Below are 27,983 nucleotides of genomic sequence, written 5' to 3'. Positions count from 1 at the left end.
CAATGATGTTTTCTTCTACCTCAAAGGCTGCATTTGGCATATCAGCCAAAGAAGTACATCTTCTTTCTCTTAACAGCAGGTAGAATTGAGAATCAAAAGCATTAGCATAAGTGAGCATGACAGAAGCAGGGGTAGATCTTACTTCAGCTGGCATTCTGCTGTACATATGATTGAATCTGATGTTAAATTCAGACAGCAGCTCACCATCTTCTCTCTGCAAGTTCCCCAATTCAGTATGATAATAGAGCAGATCTTTATTATTCCCCCCAGTGCTTTAAAAACACATCATCTAAGGCCTCAATATCTGCTATGGACCTAGGGGCTAGTTCATTGAACCATTTTCTAGCTTCTCCCTCTAGGCTTTGGACAAAAACCCTCATCCATACATCCTCTCCATAGATGTCCAAGTTATCAGCATAACAATAAAAAGATTCAAGGTGCTCTTCAGCTGATACTCCTTCTGTACTAATAAAATTAGGCATATATTTTTGATAATCTCCTGCAGGCATGGCATTCAAAGGGACAAGCAAGACCAGGGGTCCATACCTAGCAGCAACTATTCTTTCTATCTTTGTAAGGGCTTGTTGACCTGCCATGACTGGGGTATATAAAGGATACTGGTAGGCTGAGTGGAATGAATCAATGAAAAGGATAGCAGAGATAGAGGAATACAATGGACAACATGGGATGCTTTCTTTAGACTGAGATCCGAAAGGGAAATGAATAAACAAGGAGCTTTATGAATCTCTGAAGGTGATATTTCACTAGCAGAGATACATAAGATTTTTACGGCTTACCTGACCCTGATGCTCATTTCTACGATGTTTTCTTCTGCTTAACAATCTTCTCAGGGCCAGGCACTGGTTCAGCTAGTGATTTCTGAGGATTTCTTCGAGTATGGCCCACAAACTGAGCCAGAACTACAATGTGAAGTCGCCAAAGGTTGGTCTTCCTCCAGCGGAGTCGCAAGATAGATGATTACAACCAGATTATGTGCCCAAACCTTGTCTATCATCAAAATCTGGAACTGTGTCATTCTCCCAGGGAAGCTGAGCTTCAATCCTCCTCTCCCCGGTAACGGCGCCAATTAATGTTATCACCCCAAGAAACTCTCCTAGGTTGTGTCTCGGAGATGCTCGGAAACATTTAATCTTCAATATTGTTCTCTGAACTATTGGAAATAAAGATGGTTTGGATCAAGCCAGATAACCATTTCAACTCTGTTTTTACTCAAGACATGCATGAACAACCCTAGACTACAAGGCTTTAGACCACCAATCACTCACAATTTAAGGAATAGGTGAATATGGAGAATACTGACCACATCAGCAGATGCACAAGACCGTGTGATGGCTGGCTGCAACCACTAAAAAGGTTTGCAAATCTATTTCCTAATACACAGACAGGATGACAGCTCTCTGGCACTAAGATAACAGAAACCTACATAACACATTCAATGATACATATTAGATTCTAACATAGAGGTGGGATGACATCCCCTCGAATGCTAAATATCAAAAGCACATAAAAAATGCATAACAGGCACAACCTAGAACAGAGAAGAAATGGAAAGTGAGCAATTAATAGCAAAAGAAGCTTGAGTAGCAAAGTCTCAATAGTCTCCAGAAGTTGAACCCTTATTACATCATACTAACAGCTATTTATAGCCTGTTTACAATGCTTCTAAGCTCTCTAGAAGGCTCAGAGTCTTAATCTTCATGATCCGTTCCCTAACTGTTTGATTCCTTCTATTGGCAAGCATGGCTCGGTGGTTTCTTCTTCTGACAGAAGACTAACCATATTCAGATATTTTAAGCTGTGTTGGCAGGGAGCACTCTCGTGCCAGATATGCTCCATCATTGATTCTGTTGGTTTGCTAAGGATTCAATGCGTAGAGTACCGGATCATGGCTTCCTTCCTCCTTCGCGTGCACAGGACAGGCCAAAAACACGGAAACCGCATGGAAAATGAACGAAGGGCTGAGAATAGATGCTAGCCGTTGGATGAAACAGATGGATGGCTGAGATTTCATGGTGGGAGGCAATGGGAAGACGGGACAGAGTGAATATGCACCGTCGGATCTCACAAATAGACGGCGGGGATCATTTGATAGGGACTATCGAGAGATGGACGATCGAGGTAAATTAGGGCCATCGGATCAGCGTCGAGTAGATCCGACGGTGATCGGGGGCGGAAGATGCGCGGCAGATAGTGCGCGGGGATCGTACAGGATAGCGGTAAGTTGTTTCCCCGCGCCGCTTATCGGAGGCGGGCGGTATCCGTATGCGGGGGTGCGATCCAAACTTTGCGCGACACGTAGCTGATATGACAGGAGGGAAACCACTTTCCCCGCCGATTAACAAACGTGCAGATTATGTGGTCATGAGGTGCGAACGCTGTCAGATCTTGCAGCAGATGATCGGACGGTCGAGCTTTAACGCACAAGGTTTTTTTAAATGAAATGACGTGAAAAAGGCTTGCGCAATGGTTTGGATGGGTTATCGGGGTTTGGACGGGTTAGCAAGGTTTATAATGTTTAAACAAAAAAAACACCCGGGAGCTATGGAAACACGACTTTTATGCCAAAAGTGGGTGTAAAATAGGGATAGTGGGGTTTTATAGAGTTATAGGGAAAGACGAAGGAAAATAGGGAAAAACTGCTGCGAGCCCTTTGTAACCAAAACCAACACTGCCCAACCTGTTTTTATCCATTAAATGTTGAAGAACATAGCAAAGCTAACAGAGATCACATAAGTGCTCAAGTTAGTGCACATTGTTAACCGGTAAGTTGCACAGCCATCGAAGTGGAGATTTACGAAGTGTGTATGCAAGCAATAAACTAGTTTGTTCGTCAAAACACCCATCTTCCTCCTGAAGCATGGAAAGAAAGCCATGTAAGTACTCAAGCCAGGCCACTTCGCCTTCACCATCATACGTATAAGTGTACAAGTGATCGAAAAACTCCCTCATGATGGTGACATCTTCATGATTTGAAAAACATTGTAGAGGGAGAAGAGTACAAGAATCCATAAAAGATATGCAAAGGTTCAAAACTGGATGAGAGGACACAACTTATCATCTAGCCTTCCTTCTAGCGCCAAAAATGTTGACGGTGCTGAACTCGCCAACATGTCAAGGGGGTCTCCCCGGTAAGAAGTCCCAATTAGACCTCAGACCGTTTGTTGTAGGTGTCCCAACACTGGGTCGTATGGTAATGCCTTGACCACAATTTCGAACAAAGGCAAGTATGATAACTCTATTGGTAGTGAGGGTGTGACAACTGTAGTGAGTCAAGGAAGGTGTATGAGAGGTACTAACACATGGGGGTTGAGATGGGTGAACCCCTTGGAAACTTGTAATAGTACTCGACTTAGAAGGGAACACGCGATCAAAGATGCATCACCAGCTGGAAAGCAAGTTAGCAAGAAATCCAAATTTATGGTTAAACCAACAACACATTTCAGAAAGGTTCATACATACTTATACATAATAGTCCATACATGCATGCGTAAGAAAACCAATACATATATCATTTAGAGTAAACCAAATAGCATAGAATACAATACAACATATGCATGAAACATGTTGGCTCTTATTATATAAAGAAGTGTAAGTTCCAGTCATACAATACATCCATGTCCAACCACTAGTTCCAATAGTGGAACGTTACAGCCACATCCGCCTACTCCTCCAAAGAGATGTACTAGCTTTGCACAGTGGAGAAGCCAAGGCTCGTTACAATACTGTCCAAGCTCTCTCCAAGATAGTCTTATTGGAAGCTTGGCTGACTAAAATACTTTACAATGAGTTATGAGGGACTATTTATAGCAAAGGGTGGGGTGACCCTTGACATTCCCCTTTGTGACAGTTCAACTACCCTCATGACTCTTCACCTACTCTATGACTGTTACATCCAACTATCACAACTTGACTTACACTTGACATGACTTTACATTACAATGCACATGTACCCATGTGAAACAAAATGGCTTGAGCAAGCCATGCTAGACATCACTCTAACTTAGATAACCATGGAAGTCCAACTCCTCAACATCTTCATTTTGATCGACAGTAACATACTGGTGCCAAGATTATTAGTCCTTGATGGTGTCTGTGTGCTCTGCGCTGCCATCTGTCTAAAACCTGACTCTTGCCTCCATAGCATCTGGTTACACTACTCAGGCTCCTCTGTCCAACTCGTCTGAAAGCATGTGCATCATTGTCTTCAATGCGGACGGACAAACAACATACTTTTGCATGATGTCTGAACTGATGGGAAAGTCTAGGTTGGTGGAAATGTGCATCAACTCGTCGAAGTACGAGTCAAGCTCTAGTCAGACCTATTTCTTTATCTTCACCTAGGTGAGAGTCCCAATAGATGGGATCGCGTGTGTGCACATCATAACATCCATACTCCTGAATACTCGTGCATGGGAAGCCTATATGCTAGTGATGAGCTGCGGGAGCTCTTCATAGTTCTGAATCTAACTCTGGATACATGCCTTCAGCTCGAATGCATTTTCCCTCATCATCTTAGGCAACTTAAGTGGGGCTCCCTTGTATTTCATTGTCCATGTTTTCATGTCATCAACAGTAGCAAGCAAGTTCGTTAAGATACATGCACTTTTGGCACATCATTGCTGCCATCCGTTGAGATGGACGACTACCTTATGCATGGTACCAAACTTGGAGTACAATGCTCGCATAACTATGTCAAGGGACAACATTTCATCTAGTATTGCCTTCTTCAATTCAACTCGGGCAGACATTGTCACCAAGTCTCCTCCTTGCTTGGCCATCTGTAGTTCCTTTTCCACTCGTTCATTCTCAGCTATCAGAAAGTGAACACTTGAGCTAGTGGCTTCGACATACTGTTATCGGGATAAGTGTCTATTCAGAATGACCCTATCCCACTGAGGTGTGACAGTGACCTTAGAAACAAATAGGGAAAACTACTTTCGTATTCTTCTTTATGAACTATAAACGAAGAGGAATAGGATGAACCAACCTGTGTCTTGCGCTGGTCCTTTGATCCAATCTCTCTCCTCTTTGACAGCTTCCAGCTCCCTGCTCCCTTACTTGCCCAGCGTCACCAAGTTCCTGCAAGATCAAAGAAGAAGGAAACTACACAAAGACATGGATTTATATTCATAAATAGCTTAGGATCAGATTTAAGCTAAACATACAAATGTAACAAACATCAATGATACACAAGCATGTAGGAGAAACTCAAATAGTTTTATTGATAAAACAAGAAGATCCAGGAGGAGTTACAACCGACGATTCCTGATCCAGCATCAACCTCCCAGCATAGAATCCCCTCTTCACCTCCAACAAAGCATAAATCACCCAATACTCTGATATCTATCTCAAAACCAACAGCAATTCTCTGCAATGTACAAAATTCCAGCCTCCCTGGATCTCTTGGTGAGGGATCCATATATAGATGTATGCAAAGAGGATGAGTCAGCTCATGAATTGATTAGTGGCTTCTCTCTGTCAGTTCTTGCTTCCACTTGGAGACTGAGAGCCTCTTACTCATCACTGGTCGAATTCAGTGAGGCAAGTGTCATTGGGAAAGATTCTAGAAGCTTCCATTGTCTCTCCACCTCGTGGAATGACTCTGCCACTTGTCATTTCCCGCTCAACGCACCTTGGTAGTGCATTTAGGTGCATTGCAACGCACCTAGCTAGTGTATTTGGATGATTTGCAACGCAGCTAGCTAGTGGAGCAGCTGAAATGATCATGATTTGACTAGTTCTGAGCAGTTTCTGGTGGAGAACTTCTGGGAGAAGCTGTAATTTGTTGACCTTGTTTCTTTAGGAGCTGGAACAACACTTTTAGGGACTTAGGATCCCTTGGTTTATGGAAATTTCATGCTTAGAGCTGTCAGGCACAAAAATGTCTATAACAGTTGCCCCCTAAAGTATGAGGCCGTTTATCGGGTGAAATGCTTTATTAGGAGGATCCGAAGTTCTTTCAATGCTGGGAGGAGACCTGTAATAAGATACAATACAATACATTATCTTCATACTGTTTTCATGATCTAGCTGAGGCGGGCATTCCCATGCTCAGCTTTATAAATTCACTTTCATGTACATAGGACAGACAATCGTTTGATGGTAGACTGATGATTCTGATAGAGCCATCATCCTTTTGGTAGGATGATTATCTGTGCTGCAATGTTGTACATTTCAATGTCTTTATTTTTCCTGAATATATATCGCAGCCCGGATGGATGAAACTAGATCCGGGGTCTTCAATCTCGTCCAATTTTCACTCGAAGTACAAGTCGATCCATGTGAGAAATGTTTTGAAGTCGAACATGGAAAGACATCGCTTGATTACCAGTCAATGATGTAAACTGTTAACAAGTGCGAGAGGAATCACCGATAATGATAATGACCCTCAAGGTACTGCAGTACAATTCACGTGGTGTGAATAAAGGACTTGGCATCGAACACCACGCAAAATCTTTCGGTCGAAGGTCATTGACGTATACCTATCGCCGGAAGTGAGAAACTTGCCATTGAGGCATGCAAGCTTCAAAGTACTGAATGGGGTGTTCCTAGATCAACTTCTTGGATAATGAGCTGATGTCGACAAGAAGTGATCCGTCAAAGGAGGGCCTTAATGAATCCCACATCAATGACACGGAACGGAGCAAATGATTTTGATGGAGGTGAAAACGATCTGATGATATATGGTTCAGGGTGGCGGTCATGAAAGAATGAAGTATAATGTATGGTAGTGGATGGGACACAGGTGACTTCTCTGGATGACTTCTCTTGAACATGTCGGCGACACTTATGCGATGGATTGGTAGCATTTACCCCAAATGTGGATGGTGTGGCGTGACCATGGTGATGTGACCGGTGAATGAAACAACCCAACCCGACTCAGGCGTGGAGTGGAAGTGTCATGTTCAAGAGCGACTTGCTACCAACAAAGTTTCTTTGAGTTTTCTTCCCAATTTTTCCCCAGTCATTGCTAACCGGTACCTCTTTATTTTTGTCAAGCTTGAGGAGGATAACATATGCTTGTTCTATAATTTTCCCTTCGGGAAAACCCATCGCTATGTTTTAACGAGCCTAGCGATAGTGAAACTCGTTCTCGCCTAAAGACAAGTTTGTCGCTATTAATCTTTTTAACGAGTCTAACGACAAAGATAACTCGGTCCTTTTCATTTTTAGAGAGTCTGAAAAGGTACGTAAAGGTAACTCCAAAGTTCCTTTTTCGTCATCTAATCCCTTAAGTCCGAAAAAGTATAAAACAATACAGAAGGGATGAGTTTTCGATAGTTTTAACGAGCCGAACAAAACAAGCGCTCGATCTTTTTGTGCAATAATCCCTCAGGTCCAAAAAGATTAAAATCTAGAGGAGGGATAGCACTTCCTGTCACTTTAACGAGCTGGAAGGCCAAAACTCGGCAATCTTTTCATATTTTACAAGTCAGTTGAAAAGAGCTTAAAGAAGACTCGTCTTTTGAGGAACGAGTGATAAAAAAGGTAGCAGCTGATTCCAGGTAAGGTTTGGAATTTTCCAATCACGGCAGTGTCACAAGGATGGCTAGTGAAATCACTCTTCGCAGCTGTTCCTCAAAATGGGTAAACAATCAAATGGAGGTGAATGATCGGCCAATGGAAAAGTGGAGGTGACGGTGCAAACACGACCAAGGCTTTAATGGCTGAAAATGCTTCATTCACGGTGGTTATTTACCGGGGAATAGTTCATTTTTTAACGAGCTTAAATGCGGGTGGAAACATTTGCTCGGTCTTATGTTTATTTTTTAACGAGCTTGAACTATGCGCTAAAACTGCTCGATGCGGGTTTATTTTTTAACGAGCTTGAACCTTGCGGTAACACTGCTCGAGATAAGTTTGCATGCCCCCAGCATAATAACGCAAATCGAGGTGCATGCCCCCCAAGCTTCATTGCATCAAACTTGGTGGTTGGAATGAAGGTTTACCTTTGAGATTTGGAAAGGGGATTTGTTTCATTTTTTAACGAGGTTGACACAGTGAAAGAACTTTCCTCATGACTCCTTGTTTCATTTTTTAACGAGGTCGACACGAGATAAGAACCATCCTCGAAATCCAAATCCATTAGATATAGAAGATTTCATATTCCACTGTGGCCACTTCCGCCAGATTACTCGGAGGCGGTAGGGCAAAAGTACCCATTAAGGCAGGGTCTTTTAGGAGACCTACTCCGATATTTTGGAGCGAATGATTGCTTCCATGGATCATTGGAATGCTTCCCGTAACTTGTGAACTGTTGGGGAGAAATGTTTGTTGGTCGACGATTGTAATTCCTCCTCAGAAGGGAAATGCAATCTTCCTGAAGTAGGTCGACACAACTGCGGCCATAGCATATATCCAGGGCCTTCCCAGTAGGATGTTGTAATCAAGGTTTCCATCGATTACTTCAACATCAATTTCTATTGTTTTCCCTCCTAGTTCAACTTTCAAGTTACTTAGGATACCATATGGGGTATATGTCCTTCCGTCGAATGCTTTTAATGTCGTCGAAGATCACGACAAGGTTGGAGATCCTAAAGTTTTCCAGCAACTCATCGACATAATGCATGTAGATGCCCCCTCATCAATAATTGTTCGATGAACAGTTTTGTTGAGGGCTTTCACTTGAATAAGGAAAGCTAGTTGAGCTGGTAACTGAGGGTCATATCCCTTATGATCAAAGGCCACAAGATTGGAATCCATTGGGTCAATCCCACCTATTGCTGATACTAAAGCTTGCTCTTGGGAGAGGCAATTTTGCGGTACCTCGAGTGTCAACATAGCGGACGGCGATTGGGCCAGGTCCTCTATTATATTATAATTCTGTGCTATTTTTGCACGAGGGTTAAATGTCGATTTGTGTACTACTCCCTTTGGCGACTTTATCATTTTTTCAGGAATGATGGGTGGCACAACTTTGGTCAAAGTTGTTGTCGAACTACTAGGTTGTTCATTAGCCTTGTTATTCGACACCTGTGGATTCCCGTAATCTTTATTCCTTGCCAAAGCATCATTTTGCTGCTTTGATATAGACAACATAAGCACTTGGGATCGGGAAGAATTTTGATTAGCAACCAGTTTGGTTCCCGGGTTTGGAAACGGATCAGTCAATATTGCTGAGGTTTTTGAACTCTTAAAGAGTTTCTTAACTTCAGCTTTATGTGGACAATCTCTCGTCCAATGATCCTCATCACATATATGACACCCCGTAGGGGGTTTCCTTTGCCCAGAAGGGTTTGTAGAAGGTTTTTCAGGAGATGACTCATCCTGCTTCCTTTTTCTCCCTTTCTTTTTCTTCTTGCCCCCTGGTTGCTTTAGTTGTTTTCCCTTGTCGGTCGACACGGCATTTACTTCCGAGGCAAGAAGTTCCTCATTTGCATTTTGACTAGAAATCTTACGGGCCTTTTTAGATGTAGCCTTTGCCGATTTCGTGTCTGTTGCGCCAATCACGCCATCGCCGGCATGAGAGTCATTGTTTGATTTAGGAGGATGAGGAACTGAGAATTCTGGTCTAGGGGCGTCAGGTATTTTATCGTAGAGCGTGCCGGACTGAGTGTAAATCAAGTCCAAATATTGCGCACGAGCGATAACTTGCTCTTCTGTTACGACTCCCCCCTTTGCCACATCTTCCGTGATGGAAGGTAGTAATGACTTGATAAACCATTCAGCTAAGAGCTGATCGAGAACATACATTTTTACCATTCTACGACGACGTCGCCACTCATGTATATGATCAGATATGTGAGTGGCCGTCGTCTGTTTGAAGTTGGTAAGGAGTTCCGTTCCCGTTTCGTACCTTATCGGTAATTGAAAATGGGTTAAAAAGGTTGTGGCTAGGGTACTGAAGTTGTCGAATGAAGCTCTAGGCAATTCGATATACCATTTTGCCGTCAGACCAGTTAACGTCCTCTGAAAAAGGCGAAGCCTGTGTTTGATGAACACCACAGATGAAATGTCATCACATGATTCGACGGATCTTCACCCGGATTTCCATTAAATTTAGGAATATCTGACGGAAGTTTATGCGGAATCGCTGGCCACCAAGGGGCATAAGCAATTGCATCATTCGTCAGCCGGTTTAGATCTGGTAATTCTAGAGTTGCTACAAAGGGCAACTGTTGATTCAGGTTAGGCGAAGCATACCCAGGATAAGATGGAATCGCCTGAGCAGTGGGTCTTTGCATACCAGCATAATGTATTTGATGCTGGAAACTTTGACAAGGTTGATGGGCATAACCATTATAGGATGGTTGTTGATAACCGCTTTGGAAATGCGGTTGCCCATTACTTACAAAGACTTGTTGCTCACGTCCTTGATATGATTGCTGGAATGGCGGTTGTTGAGATTGAACCAGCCCTGGTTGTTGGACCATTTGCTGTTGTCCAATACTAGATGATTGACCAAGATGAGGAGTCATAGTACTTGTTTGAGCCTGAGTCGCTCCAGATAAGGAGGCACTAACCTGAGGTTGTGATTGAGTCGTTGAGACAAGAGGCTGTTGTATTGCAACCTGAGAAACTTGGGGTTGACATACAACAGGTAACGCTCGTACTTGCGATGCAGTCACCATAGCAGGTATAGTGGGAATATTCGACACAGGGTGGACTGGTTGTATTGAATATACAACCCTTGGTTGCTGAGGTAGTATTGGTACCCAACCGCTGGATGTAATTCCAGTTTGACCTGAACTTTGTTGTAAACTCCCATATGGTTGTTCTCCGGGAGGGAACAATGAAAAGGCATACTGCCCTCCATATGGTGGAAATCCAGTACTTAAAGGGTAGATTGGCCTTTGAAGACACATTGGATCAACTTGTTGAGTTTCAACATAAGAAATACCAGATGATAATCTGGATGAAGAAATAGGAACTGACCATGTCGTCGAAACAGTCCTCGATTGGACTCCGGCTTGTTGTTGATAACTTGCCGGGACAGTTGGTATACCATCGAACATCGTTGGAGTAGCAGCAGGAGGTTCTGCTGTTGCTGTGTCAGAAGACACAGTCCTAGATGTTGACGGTTGTTCAGACATTTGTAGTCTATCCAAAAGATTACCTAGCGATTCTACAGGAACTTCCGCTGGTGGTAGACTAACTTCTGATGTCGAAGGAAATAGAGTGATCCCAACTCCAAAGTGTGTTGGAGTACTTGCTTGAGGATCTTCTACAATTTCTTCTATCGCAATCAGACCAGGTGGAAGGGGAAGACCGTCAAGTCCGTAAAATATTTATGGTGCCGAAGAGGCAGCGACAGATGTTTGAAGAGTAAGACTCTCTGAATCGGTTATAGATGGAACTGGTTCAGTAACACTAGTGTTTATTCTCAAACTAGGATCAGTACCACTGTCCCTCTGTGTCTGTTGAACTTCTTCTGTTGAGGCAGGGATTCCAGAAATGTTTGGAGTAACCGGAGTCTCTGATGTCGTTGGAACACTTGTTCTAACTTTGATAGGAGACTTGGATCCGGTTAAACGAGTTCGCTTTGTCCGTACTGGTTTCGCTTCCGGAGACAAAGACGGTTGAATCGTAAGCCTCCGCGAACAACAGGGTTTCAATTGACTTTCTTCCACGATTGTGGATTACTCGATCAACTAAAATAAAAGGGAAAGTATGTTTCCGTATTAAATGAATTTTAGACGCTTTTGACACAACTTGTTTTTTCAGTTTTTAAGAGTCGAGAAAAAACAACAGATGACTCTAGTCTCCTTCGATTTTTAATGAGCTTGAAGTGACAAGTGCTCAGATGGACCTTTTCCGTTAAGGAGTCTGAAAAGGAATGAAAGGGACTGCTCTGGAGGTCTAGGTAGAGGGAGTACCAAACCAATCGCAAAACTGCAGAATACGTTTTACGATACGGCAGTCAATCTTCCCGAATGTTGTGTTCGGTGCATTGCGATCAGTAGGGCGGCCGACACGGCTTCCTATGGATAAAGGTTTTATGCCTATAGGAGTCTCCCAATATATACTCGATGGTACGTGGGAGCACAAGTTCGTACTGGCACTTATCGTCTCAAAGTGGAGGAATCACCCAAACATCAGTGAGAACAACAGTTACCAGGCTTTACGACGCCGGAATACGTCTCTAGCCTAGACCTCTAAATGTTGTGCGTTAAGTTACAAAGCGTTGTTAAGTTCATTGAATTTATTTTAGGTTGATCTTTCTTATGAAGTTTGCCTTTTGGGTTCACTACGAGATGTAGATGTAATTCCTAAAATGCAATCTAAAGATGATAAGCAAGCTTTTATCTCTTTTCAGCAATGAAAATCCTAGCTACAAGGGGAAAAGAAAGACACAATCTTTTCTCAAAGAGCAATGAGCACACTGTAAATGCACTTTTCCTAAATCAAGCCAAATAGACTATCAATATGCAAATGCACATGTGCATGTATTTGTTTTTCACTTTCTTAATATTGATGCCTAAAAAGAAAGTTGTTGTACAAATTTGAATTCATTTTCAAGTGAAAAACACAAACAAGCTTCTTTTCGAAATCAAAAGGTAGAGACGATTACGACACTTTATGATTTTGAAATAAACACTTGTTTTGACACTAGAAATTCACAAATTCAAGCCAAAGGCAAAAGTAAAAGCATAATCAACTGTCAACAGCAAATAAACTTTCTCCTAAGATCAAAATCGACACTTACGACAGATCTAAATCAAAGGACGACAGTATGACTATTCTACTTTTGCAATGGGAAACTGTAAATGACGCAACAAACACACAAAAACACATACAGTTTCTTTTATACAACTGAGGCGGAATTAAGGCAAAGAAAAGGGGCTTTTAAACAGACACACACACTGATCACAGGCTGCAAAAATCAAAGACAAAACTGAAAAAAATTGAGCAAAGAACCTCAGCTGCACAAGGCTAGGCTGATCAACGCACCTGCTACACAGAGAAACTGGATTGCAACGCAGGTAGCCCTCTCGGGAACTGCGTTGAAATGCAGAATCTCTTCACAGAGCCTGCGCTGGGGCAGAAACGAGAATTCTATCCGGGTTCTGGGTCACGGTTTGCAGTTTAATCTATGGTTTTTGGCCGAGTAAAAGCAATCAGTAATGCACAATCAGAGGGTTGATTTAAAAGAGGTTTAAGAGCTATCACAAAGGGTAATCAGATCATTTGTGAATCAGCTGTTCAAATCATAAACAGATCCAGTGAATGGATTGAAGTAGCAGATGTCTACTTTGCATTTCTTAATGGCAAATGCAGTTCGATTCGCTACTTCTAAGTTTATGAAACAAACAACAAGAGAAACACAAACAAACTAACTAGACACGATCCCCAGCGGAGTCGCCATTTTGTTATCGGGATAAGTGTCTATTCAGAACGACCCTATCCCACTGAGGTGTGACAGTGACCTCAGAAACAAACAGGGAAAACTACTTTCGTATTCTTCTTTATGAACTATAAACGAAGAGGAATAGGATGAACCAACCTGTGTCTTGCGCTGGTCCTTTGATCCAATCTCTCTCCTCTTTGACAGCTTCCAGCTACCTACTCCCTTACTTGCCCAGTGTCACCAAGTTCCTGCAAGATCACAGAAGAAGGAAACTACACAAAGACATGGATTTAGAATATAAATAGCTTAGGATCAGATTTAAGCTAAACATACAAATGTAACAAACATCAATGATACACAAGCATGTAGGAGAAACTCAAATAGTTTTATTGATAAAACAAGAAGATACAGGAGGAGTTACAACCGATGATTCCTGATCCAGCATCAACCTCCCAACATAGAATCCCCTCTTCACCTCCAACAAAGCATAAATCACCCAATACTCTGATATCTATCTCAAAACCAACAGCAATTCTCTGCAATGTACAAAATCCCAGCCTCCCTGGATCTCTTGGTGAGGGATCCATATATAGATGTATGCAAAGAGGATGAGTCAGCTCATGAATTGATTAGTGGCTTCTCTCTGTCAGTTCTTGCTTCCACTTGGAGACTGAGAGCCTCTTACTCATCACTGGTCGAATTCAGTGAGGCAAGTGTCATTGGGAAAGATTCTGGAAGCTTCCATTGTCTCTCCACCTCGTGGAATGACTCTGCCACTTGTCATTTCCTGCTCAACGCACCTTGGTAGTGCATTTAGGTGCATTGCAATGCACCTAGCTAGTGTATTTGGATGCTTTGCAACGCAGCTAGCTAGTGGAGCAGCTGAAATGATCCTGATTTGACTAGTTCTGAGCAGTTTCTAGTGGAGAACTTCTGGGAGAAGCTGTAATTTGTTGACCTTGTTTCTTTAGGAGCTGGAACAACACTTTTAGGGACTTAGGATCCCTTGGTTTATGGACATTTCATGCTTAGAGCTGTAAGGGACAAAAATGTCTATAACACATACACTCTAGTTTCATCAGCCAAGGCTACTAGATGTTTGCACACATCAGTCACGATCACTCCTTCCTCTACTTGCGCGGGAGATGTATGATCCTCCAGAGTTGATACTCTGTGAGACTGCACAACTCTATGTTGAGATTTGTCGAATGAGATGTTGTGCATCTCTCCTTCTGGCTGATCACGAAGGATCTCAGTGCCTCCTTGGTCATTCGAAACTTGCTCATCATCTAGATGCATTGAAGCAGGTGAGTCGACCTCTTTATGGCGAGGCATGAGGTCGGTGTCCTGTTCCAACTCTCGTTGCTCCATGTCTGCATCCAACTTTTGAAGTGTTTGTTCTATCTCATGAGTGAAGTCTTGCTCCTGCAATGGTTCACCTTGTTCACCTAATGCCAGTTATTCTGATGAATCAACTACTTGTACGGGCACTACTTTGTTTGTTTGCACATGTTGTGCCCCTTGTTGTATTTGTTGTTGATGTGCTTCCCTCTCTTGTTTGCGCAACTCTTGTTCTTTTTGGAGTTGCTCCCTTAGCTCATGCAACTCCTTCTCTGATTCTTCCATTCTTCTCTTATCCCTATGCCTTTATGCGATTCGCATGTCGCGCTAGTGCCTCTTTTCCTCTATAGCCATAACTGCTTTCTCTACCAATGGATCTGCTCGAAACTTGCAGCTTTTCTCCTCCTCCTTGTGATTGACAATCTTCCTCTTACCTTTGTCACGCAATGGTATGCTTGCCTCTATTGCCACTACTGCTATTGGTGCTCTCCGTGATGCTGCTTCATGTTTCATTGCTAACCACTCCACAGCAAAGCCGACCGATTCATTGGGTTTGGAGAAACTGTAGCAATATCTCCATGGGTCCTCTTGACCCAATGACATGCCCCATGGATCTAGTTGAACTGAACCCTCATGCAGTGATCCTTCACAATACAATGTGGTTCATATGGATTGTAGCTTCGGAGTTCGAATGGGCACTTCTTCATCAGTTTTGCTTTGACATCTTCTTTCTTGATACTCTGAATCTCATATAACCCAATCCGTAATGAAAGAGCAGGCCAAGGTACCTTCTTCTTCTAGTGCAATCTAGCCATCAATCCTGTCGAGATGTGATATGCTACTTCTTGCATGACAAGTACGTCCAAGGCAAACTTTGGTAGAACATGTGAAGGCTTCTCCATGCTGAACATTTGGATGAAGGTGCCAGATGGTGAGGCATACCAATCAGCAATGCCTATCAGTGCCTCCATTGCTTCCTTCGGCATGCAGGGTGGATCCTATTCGAATATCATCTTGTACACAACAAAATGATCGAACAACCATGTGATTACTCCTTTGAAGTTGCATTCGGACAACAACTTGAAATATGTGTTCACAACAGTCTCTGCCAGTGACCATGCCCACTCCAAGCCCAAAAAATCCTGTCGGGCATAGATTGCATCTAATATGAAGGCGGACATGTAAATCTCTACATTCATACCTCTGGGTGACTATCAAGCCTTCGTTACTTGTTCCTTCAGCTGATGAGCCAGCATGTCAGACCAGTTACATGGTTTTCCCTCTCTAGCCAGTTGTTCCAGCGCAATCACCCAACTTTGTGGGAAGGTTTCCGTGATTGCTTGGCCATACAGTCGACAAGAAAATATGACCAAGTATTGATACACCTTCCTCAGTATCTTCGTCTTGTAGATCTAGTTGAGTGTCAACCTGAATCGAGCCGGTTCCTTTACATAGTTCTTCAGAATGTCTCTAGCATTAGCACTTCTGTTGGGTATGCTGAATGGAGTCTTCATGACAGTCACGAGCTCTAACATATGATATGTCTCATCATAATCTCATGCCTAGAAGGTTTCAAGCTTCGTCCCACTAACACTGCTCAAGGTCATCGTCTCGGGATTAGTGTGAGAGATGATCCAGTGTATCATGTTCGCGTATAGGAATGCGAGGTATCTGCATGAAATCCGATACAAGCCGAACCTATGAATATTCACATACCCCTTATGGTCTTTGAGGTCTTCCTTAAAAGTGCCTACAGATGCTTCATTGACCTCTTTCCACTTCATCTTAATGTCCTTGTCTAGAAACAACTTTGTATCTTCATAGACCGGTAGACCAGAGGACACTTGCTCAACTACTGCTCCAGTTGCCTTCCCGTTAGTGTCCTAAGATCCTGCTCTCTTGGAATCCATTGATCCTATATTGCTAAGAGGCGGATGAACACCTGAAAGAACTAGAGACAAGCAACATGCATGGCAAGAAATCTGTCAGTGAAAACCAAAGCAAATTCGGGGAATGGAACAGCACAAACCTGGGGAACTGATAAGAAATATTGTGCAATTTCTTTTGGGAGGCTGGGTGACTGGCTGCCAAAACTACGCAAAAGGAATTCTAGGTTGTCTGGGAGGCAAGACTAGCTGCTAGCTATTGGGATTATGCAATGCACAATTCCAACTAGGAGTGACTGCATGCTCAGGGACTGCATTGCGCAATTTTCTGGGCCAGCAGTCATAGTCCCTCAGAAATGTGAAAAACATTCTTGGAGGACAATGCTAGGCAGAAATGCGCATTTCTAGAGAGGAAGACAGAGCCTTCCTTCCCAGATTGCGCAATGATGTCTCGGTGAAGGCAGAGTTTGGGCCAAGGTTGGCCAGACTCACCGACAGGCAACTAAAAGCAAATAAGACAGTGAATGCATGGCAACACTAAGTGAAAGCAGAAGTGATTGACAGTGCATGCAAACATGAATGGAAGATTTAGTAAAAAGATCAACATGCATGTGGATGAAGCGAGTCGCCAAATGGGCGACCATTCGTGTAAAACAGTTTCATGCATGCGACAACAGTGAGATAGCAATGAAAACTGAAACAATGATAGGACAAGCTATTATACATGTAAACGACAGCAAGCACTCAAAGAAATCAAGCAAACAAAACCCACACAAGCGAAAACACAAAAAGTGGCAGAAATGCTGAAAAAGACAAATTGAGGCCACTTACCCGTGAATAGATAAGCCGGATGTGTCGAAGAGTCTTGGATGTGCCATGGGATGTCAGAGCTCCAATATCGATGTGAAAGAATGAGCTCTAATGCGTCGAATAATTAAGTTTTGAGCTCATGATGCGCATGCCACAAATCTAGGAAAAAGTGACACTTGGAGGAATGTTTCTAAAACAACTTTGCATGTAACCTCTAGCTGCTAAAAATAGCTCCCTTAATCATGGGATGCCTTTTTCATGTTTCCTTTTGCTATTCCGAGAAAAAGCAAGCCATGCATGCAAACCCGGGTGGAACTGGTCAACCCAACTACTCATGCATGAAGCTCCTCAACGACTGGGAGGAAATGCACATTTATGGCTGGGAGCTAGTCTAGAATCCCAGGATATTTGTGCAAATTCTAGGAAGAGCAGCTGACTGCTACCTAGATTTGCGCAAATTCTGGGCTGAGCAGCCCTCCTGGGGAAAATTGCGCAATTTTCACTATGAGTGTTGACTGGAAGAATTACGTAATTCTGGGGCCCAACAGGCTGCCAAATAGGGTTGCGCAATTTCTGGAGGGAAGGATGATTTCCCTCCAGAAATGTGCAATTTCTTGGGGGGCTACTCAGCCTAGAGCTGGAGCAAGTCTGGATGAACAACCTGTGAGGGGAATGCATCAAGTTGGGATCGGCAGGCTGCCTTTGAGCAAGAAAAATACTGAAGCTTGTGTACTTGACGAAGCAAGACAATGTGCTGTGTAAAGTTGGTAGGGAGGCTCCAAAAGTAAGCTAGGGAAAAATTTTGGAGGGTGGTTATATCCACTACAACAGGAAGACAATTGAACAATTTCAACAATAAATTATATTTTAATGTGCAATTTTTTTTAAACAATTTAACAGTCGCATGAAAAATACCTATATGAAGATTTTTCAAAAATTAGGAGTTTAAGATATTTTGTTATGGATTTTGTTTTTATAGATTTATAATGCTATGTCATGGAAGTGTTTTCTTAATAATTTTGCTGAATTTTCATGATAAAGTGAACATGAAGGAGCCACCATCATTACAACACATTGGGTACCTAATCCAAAACTAACCTAACAATGTCATCAACATGACTTTGAAATGAGTTCAACTTAATTGATATTGTTAAATCAAGAATTTTCTTCACTATATAGACTTTATAATATTGAACTAATATGTGATCTGATTTAGAATATTAGTTTGCAGTGCTAAGATATTCCTCATATTATAAACAAAATTCTTTCATTATGCTTAAGGATTCATCAATTTTTGCAAGTAAAATGAAGAGTTTTTATGTTAATTTTATGAGCAATTTAACATAAACCAAAAATTGAACAACAACATAAACATGTACAGAACATCATCAAAAACACATTACAACAAGCACATGATAAAGGAGTTCACCCCTTCTGGGCTACGTCCCCTTGGTCTAGCTTCCAATGGCTTGGGCCTCTCTATTATGCTCAAAAGTGTAAAAATCTGTGTTTGCAATGCTCCAAATGCTTTTGAAACCCGCTTCAATCAAGCCAGAATGCCCAAAAATGGCCATATAGCCTCTTTTTGCATCCAATTTGGTAGAAAACTGAAGAAGTTATGACTTCCCATTGTTTTCCCATTATTCGCTCCATAAATTACTCCACATCTAACTGGAACCCACAATTTCCCTCCAAAAATCTGCAAACTAAGCAATAATTTTGTCACACGATGGGAAATAATCTATCGGTGCCAACTTCCCATCGCAAATCGCAATCAGAGGAGTCTTGCGATCTTATGGACTGTGAACCAGGTGGGCAATATGCGATTTTGATTCGGCGGACCCGACAGGACATTAAACTGCAGCCTAACCTTATCGCATCCGGGATATCGCAATTGGCGGAAAACCAATGGTCCTATACATATGCGAGACTTGTCCTATTGTGATATGCGATTGCGATATCACATGGCAACCCGAACCTACCGGGGCTGATTTTGTAACACCTCCCTTCGCCAATGTGCGATTGCAATCCATCGCATCACGCCTCCGGATGATTCTTAAATGCCTTCTCGCCTGCCTATTTGCATTACAACCCTTCCCTACTCGGGGGCCAATTTTTAAAGCCGACCTACCTGCGATTATGATTTTCAACATGCATGGGCCAATGGCGTCTTGCCACTTGGTGCATCCTCATTCGCTGAAGGACCTTGCCACATCATCCAATCCTGCCATGTGAGCAAGTTAAACCTGAACTTTGAATTTCTCTACCTTATGCATACGAGCTCAGATTTGAGTGTCATTCGCACCGTTGGAATCAAAATGATGAGCTCTTTGATTTGAAGTTAATTTTTTGACACTTTGATTTTGGAGCCTAATTTTGAGCACCTAATCACTCCTCCCCACTAGAAGCCTTTTGGACCCCAAAAGGATCACTTTCAATTGTTCAGTAGGTGAGGGTACAGTTCCCTCACCTTTCCAACTTCTATCCATTTGGCTTTTGAAGGAATTGTACCCTTGAGCCCCACTCGAAGATAATCGATACTTCCCCTTTTTGATGTCCTTGTTCTTCTATCAAGTATAGTGTCTTGCTGAAGCACATCAAGGAATTATGGAGAAAAATCTTCAATAGATGGAATTTAAATATTCTCTCCTTGATATTCAATCAAAGGAGGCTCATACAACCTTAAATTCTCAACATTAACAACAATAGAAATTTTCATATATGAAGCCAAATCCAACCTGAAGGCATTATTACCAATCTTTTCCAAAATTCGAAATTACCATATCTAATTGGTTTTATCTTTTTACCTTCTCCTTGGAGCCTCTCCTTATTAATGTGAAGCCAAACTTCATCACCAACTTGGAACTTGTGATCTTGATGATGCTTGTCATGCCTTACTTTGTACCTACCTTCGATTTTCTCAAGTTGTTCTTGAACCTTTTGATGTACTAATTGGATTTGTTCAATGAACTTTCTTGCTTTATCTATGTCGCTATGATCTTCAATAGAAACATATTTTCCAAAAATAAAATTCAAAGGAGATTTAGGCAAGTATCACAAACATGCCTCAAATGGTGAAGTTTGAGTTGAAGAGTGCTTGGCTCGGTTGTAAGCATGCTGAATATAGTGCAAATGTTCATCCCACAACTTAGGATGCTTGCTGCAATATCCACGAAGAAGATGTATCATTGTTCTGTTCACTACTTCTATTTGACCATCTGTTTGTGGATGAAAGGTTGTACTCTTTTTCAATTTGGTATCCATGAATCCCCATAAGTTTGAACAAAATTTCCCCACAAAGCGAGAATCTCGATCACTAACAATGGATGTGGGCAATCCAAAATGAACCCAAACATTCTAATTAAAGAATAACTGAGCAGTTTGTTCAACTGTAACTTGCTTTTTACATGGCATCAAAATACACATTTTGCTAAACCTATCCACAACTACATACAAATAATCATGACCTATTTTTTGTTGAAAATGCAACAAGATGATGGAGCTTAGTGGAAAGGAGTCGCCTTCACTAAGTGGGCCCGCAGGCTATTTTTGGCGCAAAGTCTATTTTTAGACTATGTCTATTTTTAGACATATGGATCATGGTCTATGAGTTGCAGGATGCTAATTGTGGATGATTGGTCATGTTGGTAAAAATAGATGGACTTCTATTTTTAGACATATGGGCGGAGTCTATTTATAGACTGCCAGTATAAATATAAAACAGTCGAATATTATTAGCTCTTAATAATATTTGGACTATAAACATTATCTTATTCTCTTGGAGCACTTCAGTTTGAGCTACAGATGTGGCACATGCAGCTGTCAGAAGGAAATACGCTTTTCTTATGAGTCAGTTGAGCTATTGCATGGTGGACTTCGGTTAGAACTCAAGTGGTTGAGTTCTGGTGGAGTTGATTGAAGAGTTGATGGAGTTGTGTTCAGTTTGACTTGGTTGAACTAGTTGTATTTAGTCTAACTAAAGAATACACTAGTGATGAGTTGTGTGAATTAATTATTAATTAATTCACTAATTATTAACTCATAAAGCAACTGAAGAATACATCAGTTAACTCAGTGCATGGACAGTTCAGTGGAGACAGGTGTTAGAGGTGAGTGAAAGGGAAAGACAGCTGTCAGTTGTGACTATAGTTGTGCATGAGATTTGCACATGCATGGATTGAGATTGCCAATGAGGATTGTGCAGTCACACACAAGGGAAATACGAGTTTGGTTCAGCCATTCATCATTGTTCTCTTGCAGGATTGCGCAGTGGAGGCAGGCAAACAGTGGAGGAGATTTGAGGCATCAGATCTGAGCTAGTTTGTGTGTAACAGGTGGAGATAGTACTGAGTACTTGCAATGAGTATTGTACTATGTATTGTTACATGTTCTCAATCAATATAATATACAGATAATTGGGGGTTTTCATCTGTATGCTTTCCCAGGGTTACATACTGTGTTAATGTGCGCATGCAATTGATGTTTCATTGTTTTTAATTCCACAAAATTGATGATCAACATAGAGGAGATTATGTATTATGCATGCATTCCGCAATAGTGTATAATCAGGATAATCTCTGTGAATAAGTGTCATATTATTCAAAATTTCTACATGGTATTGGAGCAGAGTTGATCATCAGATCTATTATTCAGAAAGTGTTTACATTTTATTTCTTCAAGCAGAGTCTGTAATCGGGCCAGGTAGCCTCTGGATTCATCCTTCTTTTGGAAGGTGAGATATCCGGTGAATGCCCGTACAGTCAATCTCTGTACAAGAAATACTTTGTTCTCACGAATTTTAGATCAGAAGCGGTTGAGTTTTGAGCTGGTGGAATTTGAATTTGCAGCAGTGTTTTCTTGGTGTCGAAGTTGAAATGTCTTTCAACAGATTGCGATTGGAGTATGCCCTTGAGGGCAGCTCGAACTATATTGCATGGAAAGATAGGATGGAGGTGGTGTTAGATGACAATGGGCTGAAGGAGTTCATAGAGGCTGAGGTCCCAAAGCCTACTGATGCTGCTCACGTTGATGCTTGGCAAAAGAAGACAGCAAAGTGTCGAAGGATTCTGTTGGAGGGCGTGAAGGATCACATTGTGTCCAGCCTGCATGGAAAGGCTTCTCCATACTTGATGTGGAAATCGTTGATAGAATTATTCCAAACCAAGAGTGACCAGAGGAAGTTGGCGCTCAAGGATAAACTCAGAAACATTAAGTGCGAGAAAGGCAACATTATACCCAAGTATCTCACGAAGTTCACCCAATGCCAGGATGAGTTGGGAAGTGTGGGGGTGACTGTCGATGATGAGGACTTGGTGAGCTTGGCTCTCCTTGGTCTTCCGAAGAGTTGGCATTCCTATCAAGACTCTGTCAATGGTCGGGAGAAATTGCCAGGATGGGAGAGACTTTGGTCAGATCTTGTGTAGGAGGAGATCAGGTGGAATACTAGGGACGGATCTTCATCAACAGCAACTGATGAAGAAAATTGCACTTTGGCTGCCAAAGCAAAGAAGGGGAAGAAATAGAAAGCTTCTCATTCCGGTGCGAAAGGCAAGAAGCAAGACATGTCCAAGGTGAAGTGCTTTCACTGTCACCAGCACGGACATTATGCCACAAATTGTCCGCAGAAGAAGAAAAATAAGCAAGCTGCTGGATCTACAACGGTGTTGAAGCCCCGAAAATCGGGTCTACAACAAGGGGGATACCCGCCCAGTCCGGACCTTGGTTGGCAGCTCCTTATCCGTTTGGTATAGCGGGTCCGACTAGGGATATGGGACTAGTTTCCCAATCTATGAGTGTGTGTGTGTAGAATTTGATGTTCCTGGTCTAACAGTTCCTAATTTAAGATATTCTAATTGTAATTGTAATCTAATAAGCAGCAACATCTAAGTCTATACTAACCCAGGATGTAATTCTTCTGTTATGCGATCTAAAAAGATTTCAAATAACAACTGGTAATAAAGATCATTCAGCTATTATAAGAAAGGAAATCAATAAGGATGAACCACTTCGCATAAAAAGTTAGACGAAACAGTTGTGAAAAACATATCGCATAATGAGCTATTCATACATTAAGCATAAATAAATAGCTATCACCATACAAAAGTGCCAAATGATAACTCAGGCATTCATGCAATAATACATAAACAAATAAAAACTGTATATCACTTTAACATATAAGCATAAATGGTCAAGAGATAAAAGTACCATTTATGACTAGTCCTACTCATAAGCTTCAAGCGACAATGTTTTATCTCTCCTTGCTCTAACATCCACTAAGAGTACAGAAGTGCAACATCAGTAGCAGATATCAAATGAAAACATCAACAAATCTTGATCCATTCATTCACCAAAACCTCCTCTAAGGGTGAAAAAGTGCATGTTCTGAGGACAAGTTTTTGATAAATTTATGGACCCTTCTCTAAATGCATGAGAAGGGTTTAAATACTACTAACTTACTAACTTAATTACACAGATTCAGGATACGGTTTAAATGACCGCCCTTTTTCTAAGCAAAACTATTTCTAAAAATTAAATCTAATATCTAACTATTTCTGCATTTGCTCCTTAATGTTGCAAGCATTCAGTATTGGCCTGGGTAGAGTCGGCTGACTGTCTTCCGCTTTTGGTTGAGCTAAGCAAACAGAATTGGTAAGAGCTGGCACCATCTTCTCAGCAAAGTCGATAATATACTCGAGAGTCATCCTCTGACTATGTGGATTTACTGCGTATGCCCAGTAATAATCTCAGTTCACTTGTTTAACCCTTTGGATCGCTTCTGCCTTTTCTTTAGCTTACAAGTGACTGAGAAGTTAGAGGCTTTCCTTCTCGAACAATTTTCTTAGCGATGCGCGATTAGCACTAGGCGCTAATCGCGCATCAGAAACTGCCTCCGTTCTTTGATCCGGGCTTCTCTGATGCGTCTTTCTCCTTTTGCACCTCTTCATCTTTATCAGGTATAAAGCTTCAAAATTTGTAAAAATAATGTCCTTGTGAGCTCTTGACCCTGAGCATTAAACTGCCTGTTGATATCAGCATCCTTCAGTACTCATTCAACCATGGCTGTATATGAAAGATCTGTAATGGATGGCTCAGCAGCATTCTGTGAATCTGCGGCTCTGTTGCATGTGGTATCTGTTTATGAGGGCGTCTTTTCTCTGCCTTTGAACATTGGAGCTTTACCCTTCTTCCTCATAGCTTCCTGCACATTGCTTTGTGTAACTTTTGTTTTTCGTTCCTACAGTTCATAGGTGAGGAGGGAGTAATGATAATAAATAACGACAGGCAAGTTTTAAATGCTACGGATATGCAAAAGCATGCCACCTGATGTGAATTGGCTCTTCGAACAACACAAAACCATATTTTATTAACAACTGGCATAAAACATATCAATTATCATTAAAGCGCGTAACCAGTTCTTAATTTATGGAAAACTTTTTCTTGAATATTGAGCTAGGAAAATCTGCGATGGAATGTTTCTGCGATCTGCATTGCAGCTTCGCATTTCGCTATATCGCATTACCGCAACTCCATCGTGCTGTGCTATCGCAAGGTTGCATGATCGTGCCATTGCAAGATCGCAGCATCGTATGATTGCAGATCGCTTTATCGTTAAATCCTTATGTGTCTTTCATGCAATTTTGCGAGATGCGATATGTGATATCGCATATCGGCGTTTTCGCATATCGGCAGTTTTTAAGGTTTTCTAACATGAGCTTTTCTTAATGCATGTGATGCGATGGAGTTCGCATCGTGATCTCGCATTTTACCATTTTGACTCATAAGAAAATACCCTATCATTCTTTGCGCGATGCGATATTTCTTAAGGAGTAACATATATGAGTTCTAATTGATTTTTTGAATTTTTTTGACTAAGGGTCCCCACTTACATAGTCTTATTGCTAATACTAAATAAGGAGGGGGGTTGTTGGTGGCCACAACAATTGGCGATTCACTTGGAAGAACCAGTTATCTCTATAATTCTATTGAATTTTCTAAACTTCCAAAACAGAAAATTTTTCAGAAAATTAAACTTTATTATGGAAAGATAAAGTACATTATGCTCTAACCTATTAATGATATTTTGTTTCAACTATTTTCCACTTTGATTATTTGCTTCCTCAGGCTAGTCCTTGTATTTACATCAGTCATTACTTGGTCTTGTAAAGATAAAACAAAGTGTTCTCTGTAAACCAGTTTTGAAATATGCTCATTTGTCGTAGGTAGAGCCTCTGCTGCCAGCAGGCGTTTATAGCCTCGACAGGGTTACCTGTTACCCAACAATGATCCTGTATCCTACTTAAGGCAACCTACAACTTTTCAAAGAAAACTCCATATCCACACTTATTGCTTTGATTTTCTTTTTTACTCTTAAAGAACAATGTCTTGGTTTGGTAGCCAAATTATGACACAGTCATTCACTTGATTTATAACTTTGCTGAACAAGTTGGCTCGTGATGAGACCCCTTATCTTTTGATTGCAACAATCTTGAGTCATTGCCCTGTTGTGGTGTATAGTATCGGCAAAGTCAACAAGTTATAATATCTATGATTATGATAAGTCGGCTCGTGATGAGACCTCTTATAAAGTGTATCTTTGGGTTGTTCCTCTTAAAGTTGCGATTTCCTTAGCAGGGAGGAAGTCATTGTTTCCTTAAGATAGCTCTGGATGACAATAATAGAGTTTTTGAAACAGTTGTTCTATAGAGAATCTTTATTTCATTATTGATACCTTTCATTGTACTGAGATAAAACAATTTCTTCACTAAAGGTTGTTTTCATCAAACTTTTTGAAGTTGAAACTAGTATCATATCTGAGCTAGAGTCTTTAACTGTATCTATCAATAATAGAGATCAATTTTCCAAAAGATTTGCTATTTATACAAGCGAAAAGTTCAAAATCTGAAAGAGAATTGGTGTCTTTTTCGTAAATGCCTAATGTAACTACTCACAACTGGTTTTATTATGAAAAGAAAAATAACTACTCTACAAAAAATAGAAGAATAATCTTCTATGGAAAATATTTCTTGAGAATTTGTCCGTTAACAGGCAAGGAGTCTCTCTTACCTGCTAGATCCTGTAACATAAACATTGATGGACCTATGACTTCTACAATTTGAAAAGGACCAAGCCACATTCTTTGAAATTTTATATGTTTGCCTTTCTCTTCGTGAGCCTTGTCCCACTTTAAAACTAAGTCTCCCATCTGAAAATCTTTTCTGGTCATTATGTTTGAATCAAAAGAGGATTTTACTAGTGCTTGATGATGAGCATGCATTTTCCTAGCCTGTTCTCGTTGTTCTTCTAATTTGATTATTTCCATTTGTCTCAGCTGTAAGGAGGAAGTGGGTACTTCATCAATGTATTGAACTAGAGACAAAGAGGGAATTGATAAATGAGTCGGAAGAACCACTTCTTTCCCATAAATTAAATTAAAGGGAGAAGTGTCGATAGAAGCTTTTTGCGTTATTCGGTCTGCCCATAAATAATATATCAAAGCCTTATGCCAATTTTTATGATTTTGGTCAACTGTTCTTTTGATAATCCTGATTAGGTTTTTATTTGTGGACTCAGCTAACCCATTGCCTTGTGGGTAATAATTGGCTGAATATTTAAGTTTGAATCCTCTTTTAAGTGCGGATTCATTGCATTTCCAGAAAATTATGTTGCATTATCAAACATTAAAGCGGAAGGCAATCCAAACCTGGTGATTATAAATTGATCTATGAACTCAATGATATTTTCAGCATTAGCCGTCTTGAGTGGAACTGCTTCTACCCATTTAGTAAAATAATCTGTTGCTGTGAGGATGTATCTATGCTGCTTAGAAGAGTGAGGAACGATCTCACCTATTATGTCCAATCCCCACTAACTGAAAGGTTGGTCAATGTTAACCGGCTGTAGTGGCCAGGATGGCTTCTTTTGTCTTCCAGCAGTAGTTTGTCAGACTTGACATCTCCTCACGTAACTGTGCGAGTCTTTAAATAACGTGGGCCAGTAATATCCTGCGTGCAAGATTTTATGTGCAGTAGTATCTCCAGCATAGTGTCCGCCTGCTGGCCCATCGTGGAGTTCCTGCAAAACTTTTTCAGCTTCAAATATCTTAAGACACCTAAGAAGAACAGAATCATAATTTATTCTAAAAAGAATATCATTTATGAGTTGATATTGTTTGGCTTTCAATCTTAGAGCTCTTTTCTTAGTATGATCGAGGTGTGAAGGAGCATACCCGTTCTTAAGATAATAAATGATGTCAGCGTATAATGACTCTGCATCGTTTAGGCTTACCTCGCACATTTGTACCTCTTCAGATGGAATTTCAGAAATTTGCGATGATCCAGCCAGCATTTTGCAGAAGCCTTGACCTCTTACAATGTTTGCTGGTTTAATCTCAATGTCATATCCCTGTAAGGCAGTAACCCAATTGGCCCTTTTCTCACCCACATCCTTCTGTACTGGAAGGTTTCTTACTGCTGGAAACGGTACTATAATCTTAATATGGGTTTTGAGTAAGAAAGCTCTGAAGTATTTGATCGCTTTGAAAACAGCATAAGCCTGTTTCTCCACGTCTGGATAATTTAATTCAACACCCTGTAAATTTGAACTAAAAAACGCAATTGGGGCTTCTTCTTTTTCTTGAT

The 27,983-nt window shown here is 41.2% G+C and overlaps 1 protein-coding gene across 1 annotated transcript in view; it reads left to right on the top strand.

Moving 5' to 3' along the window:
* The first annotated feature begins 2,030 nt into the window (after positions 1-2,030).
* The window catches only part of LOC149230128 (uncharacterized), a 66,370-nt gene continuing 40,417 nt past the window's right edge, over positions 2,031-27,983 (top strand). The window contains exon 1 of the mRNA XM_089381208.1: positions 2,031-2,237. Coding sequence (XP_089237334.1) covers positions 2,031-2,237 — 207 coding nt within the window. The remainder of the gene's footprint in view (positions 2,238-27,983) is intronic.

The sequence above is a fragment of the Pinus tabuliformis genome, chromosome J (genome assembly GCF_031772625.1).
Source record: "Pinus tabuliformis cultivar Carrire ecotype Pingquan chromosome J, CPIR1, whole genome shotgun sequence".
Lineage (NCBI taxonomy): Eukaryota > Viridiplantae > Streptophyta > Pinopsida > Pinales > Pinaceae > Pinus > Pinus tabuliformis.
This window is presented reverse-complemented; position numbering and strand designations above follow the sequence as displayed.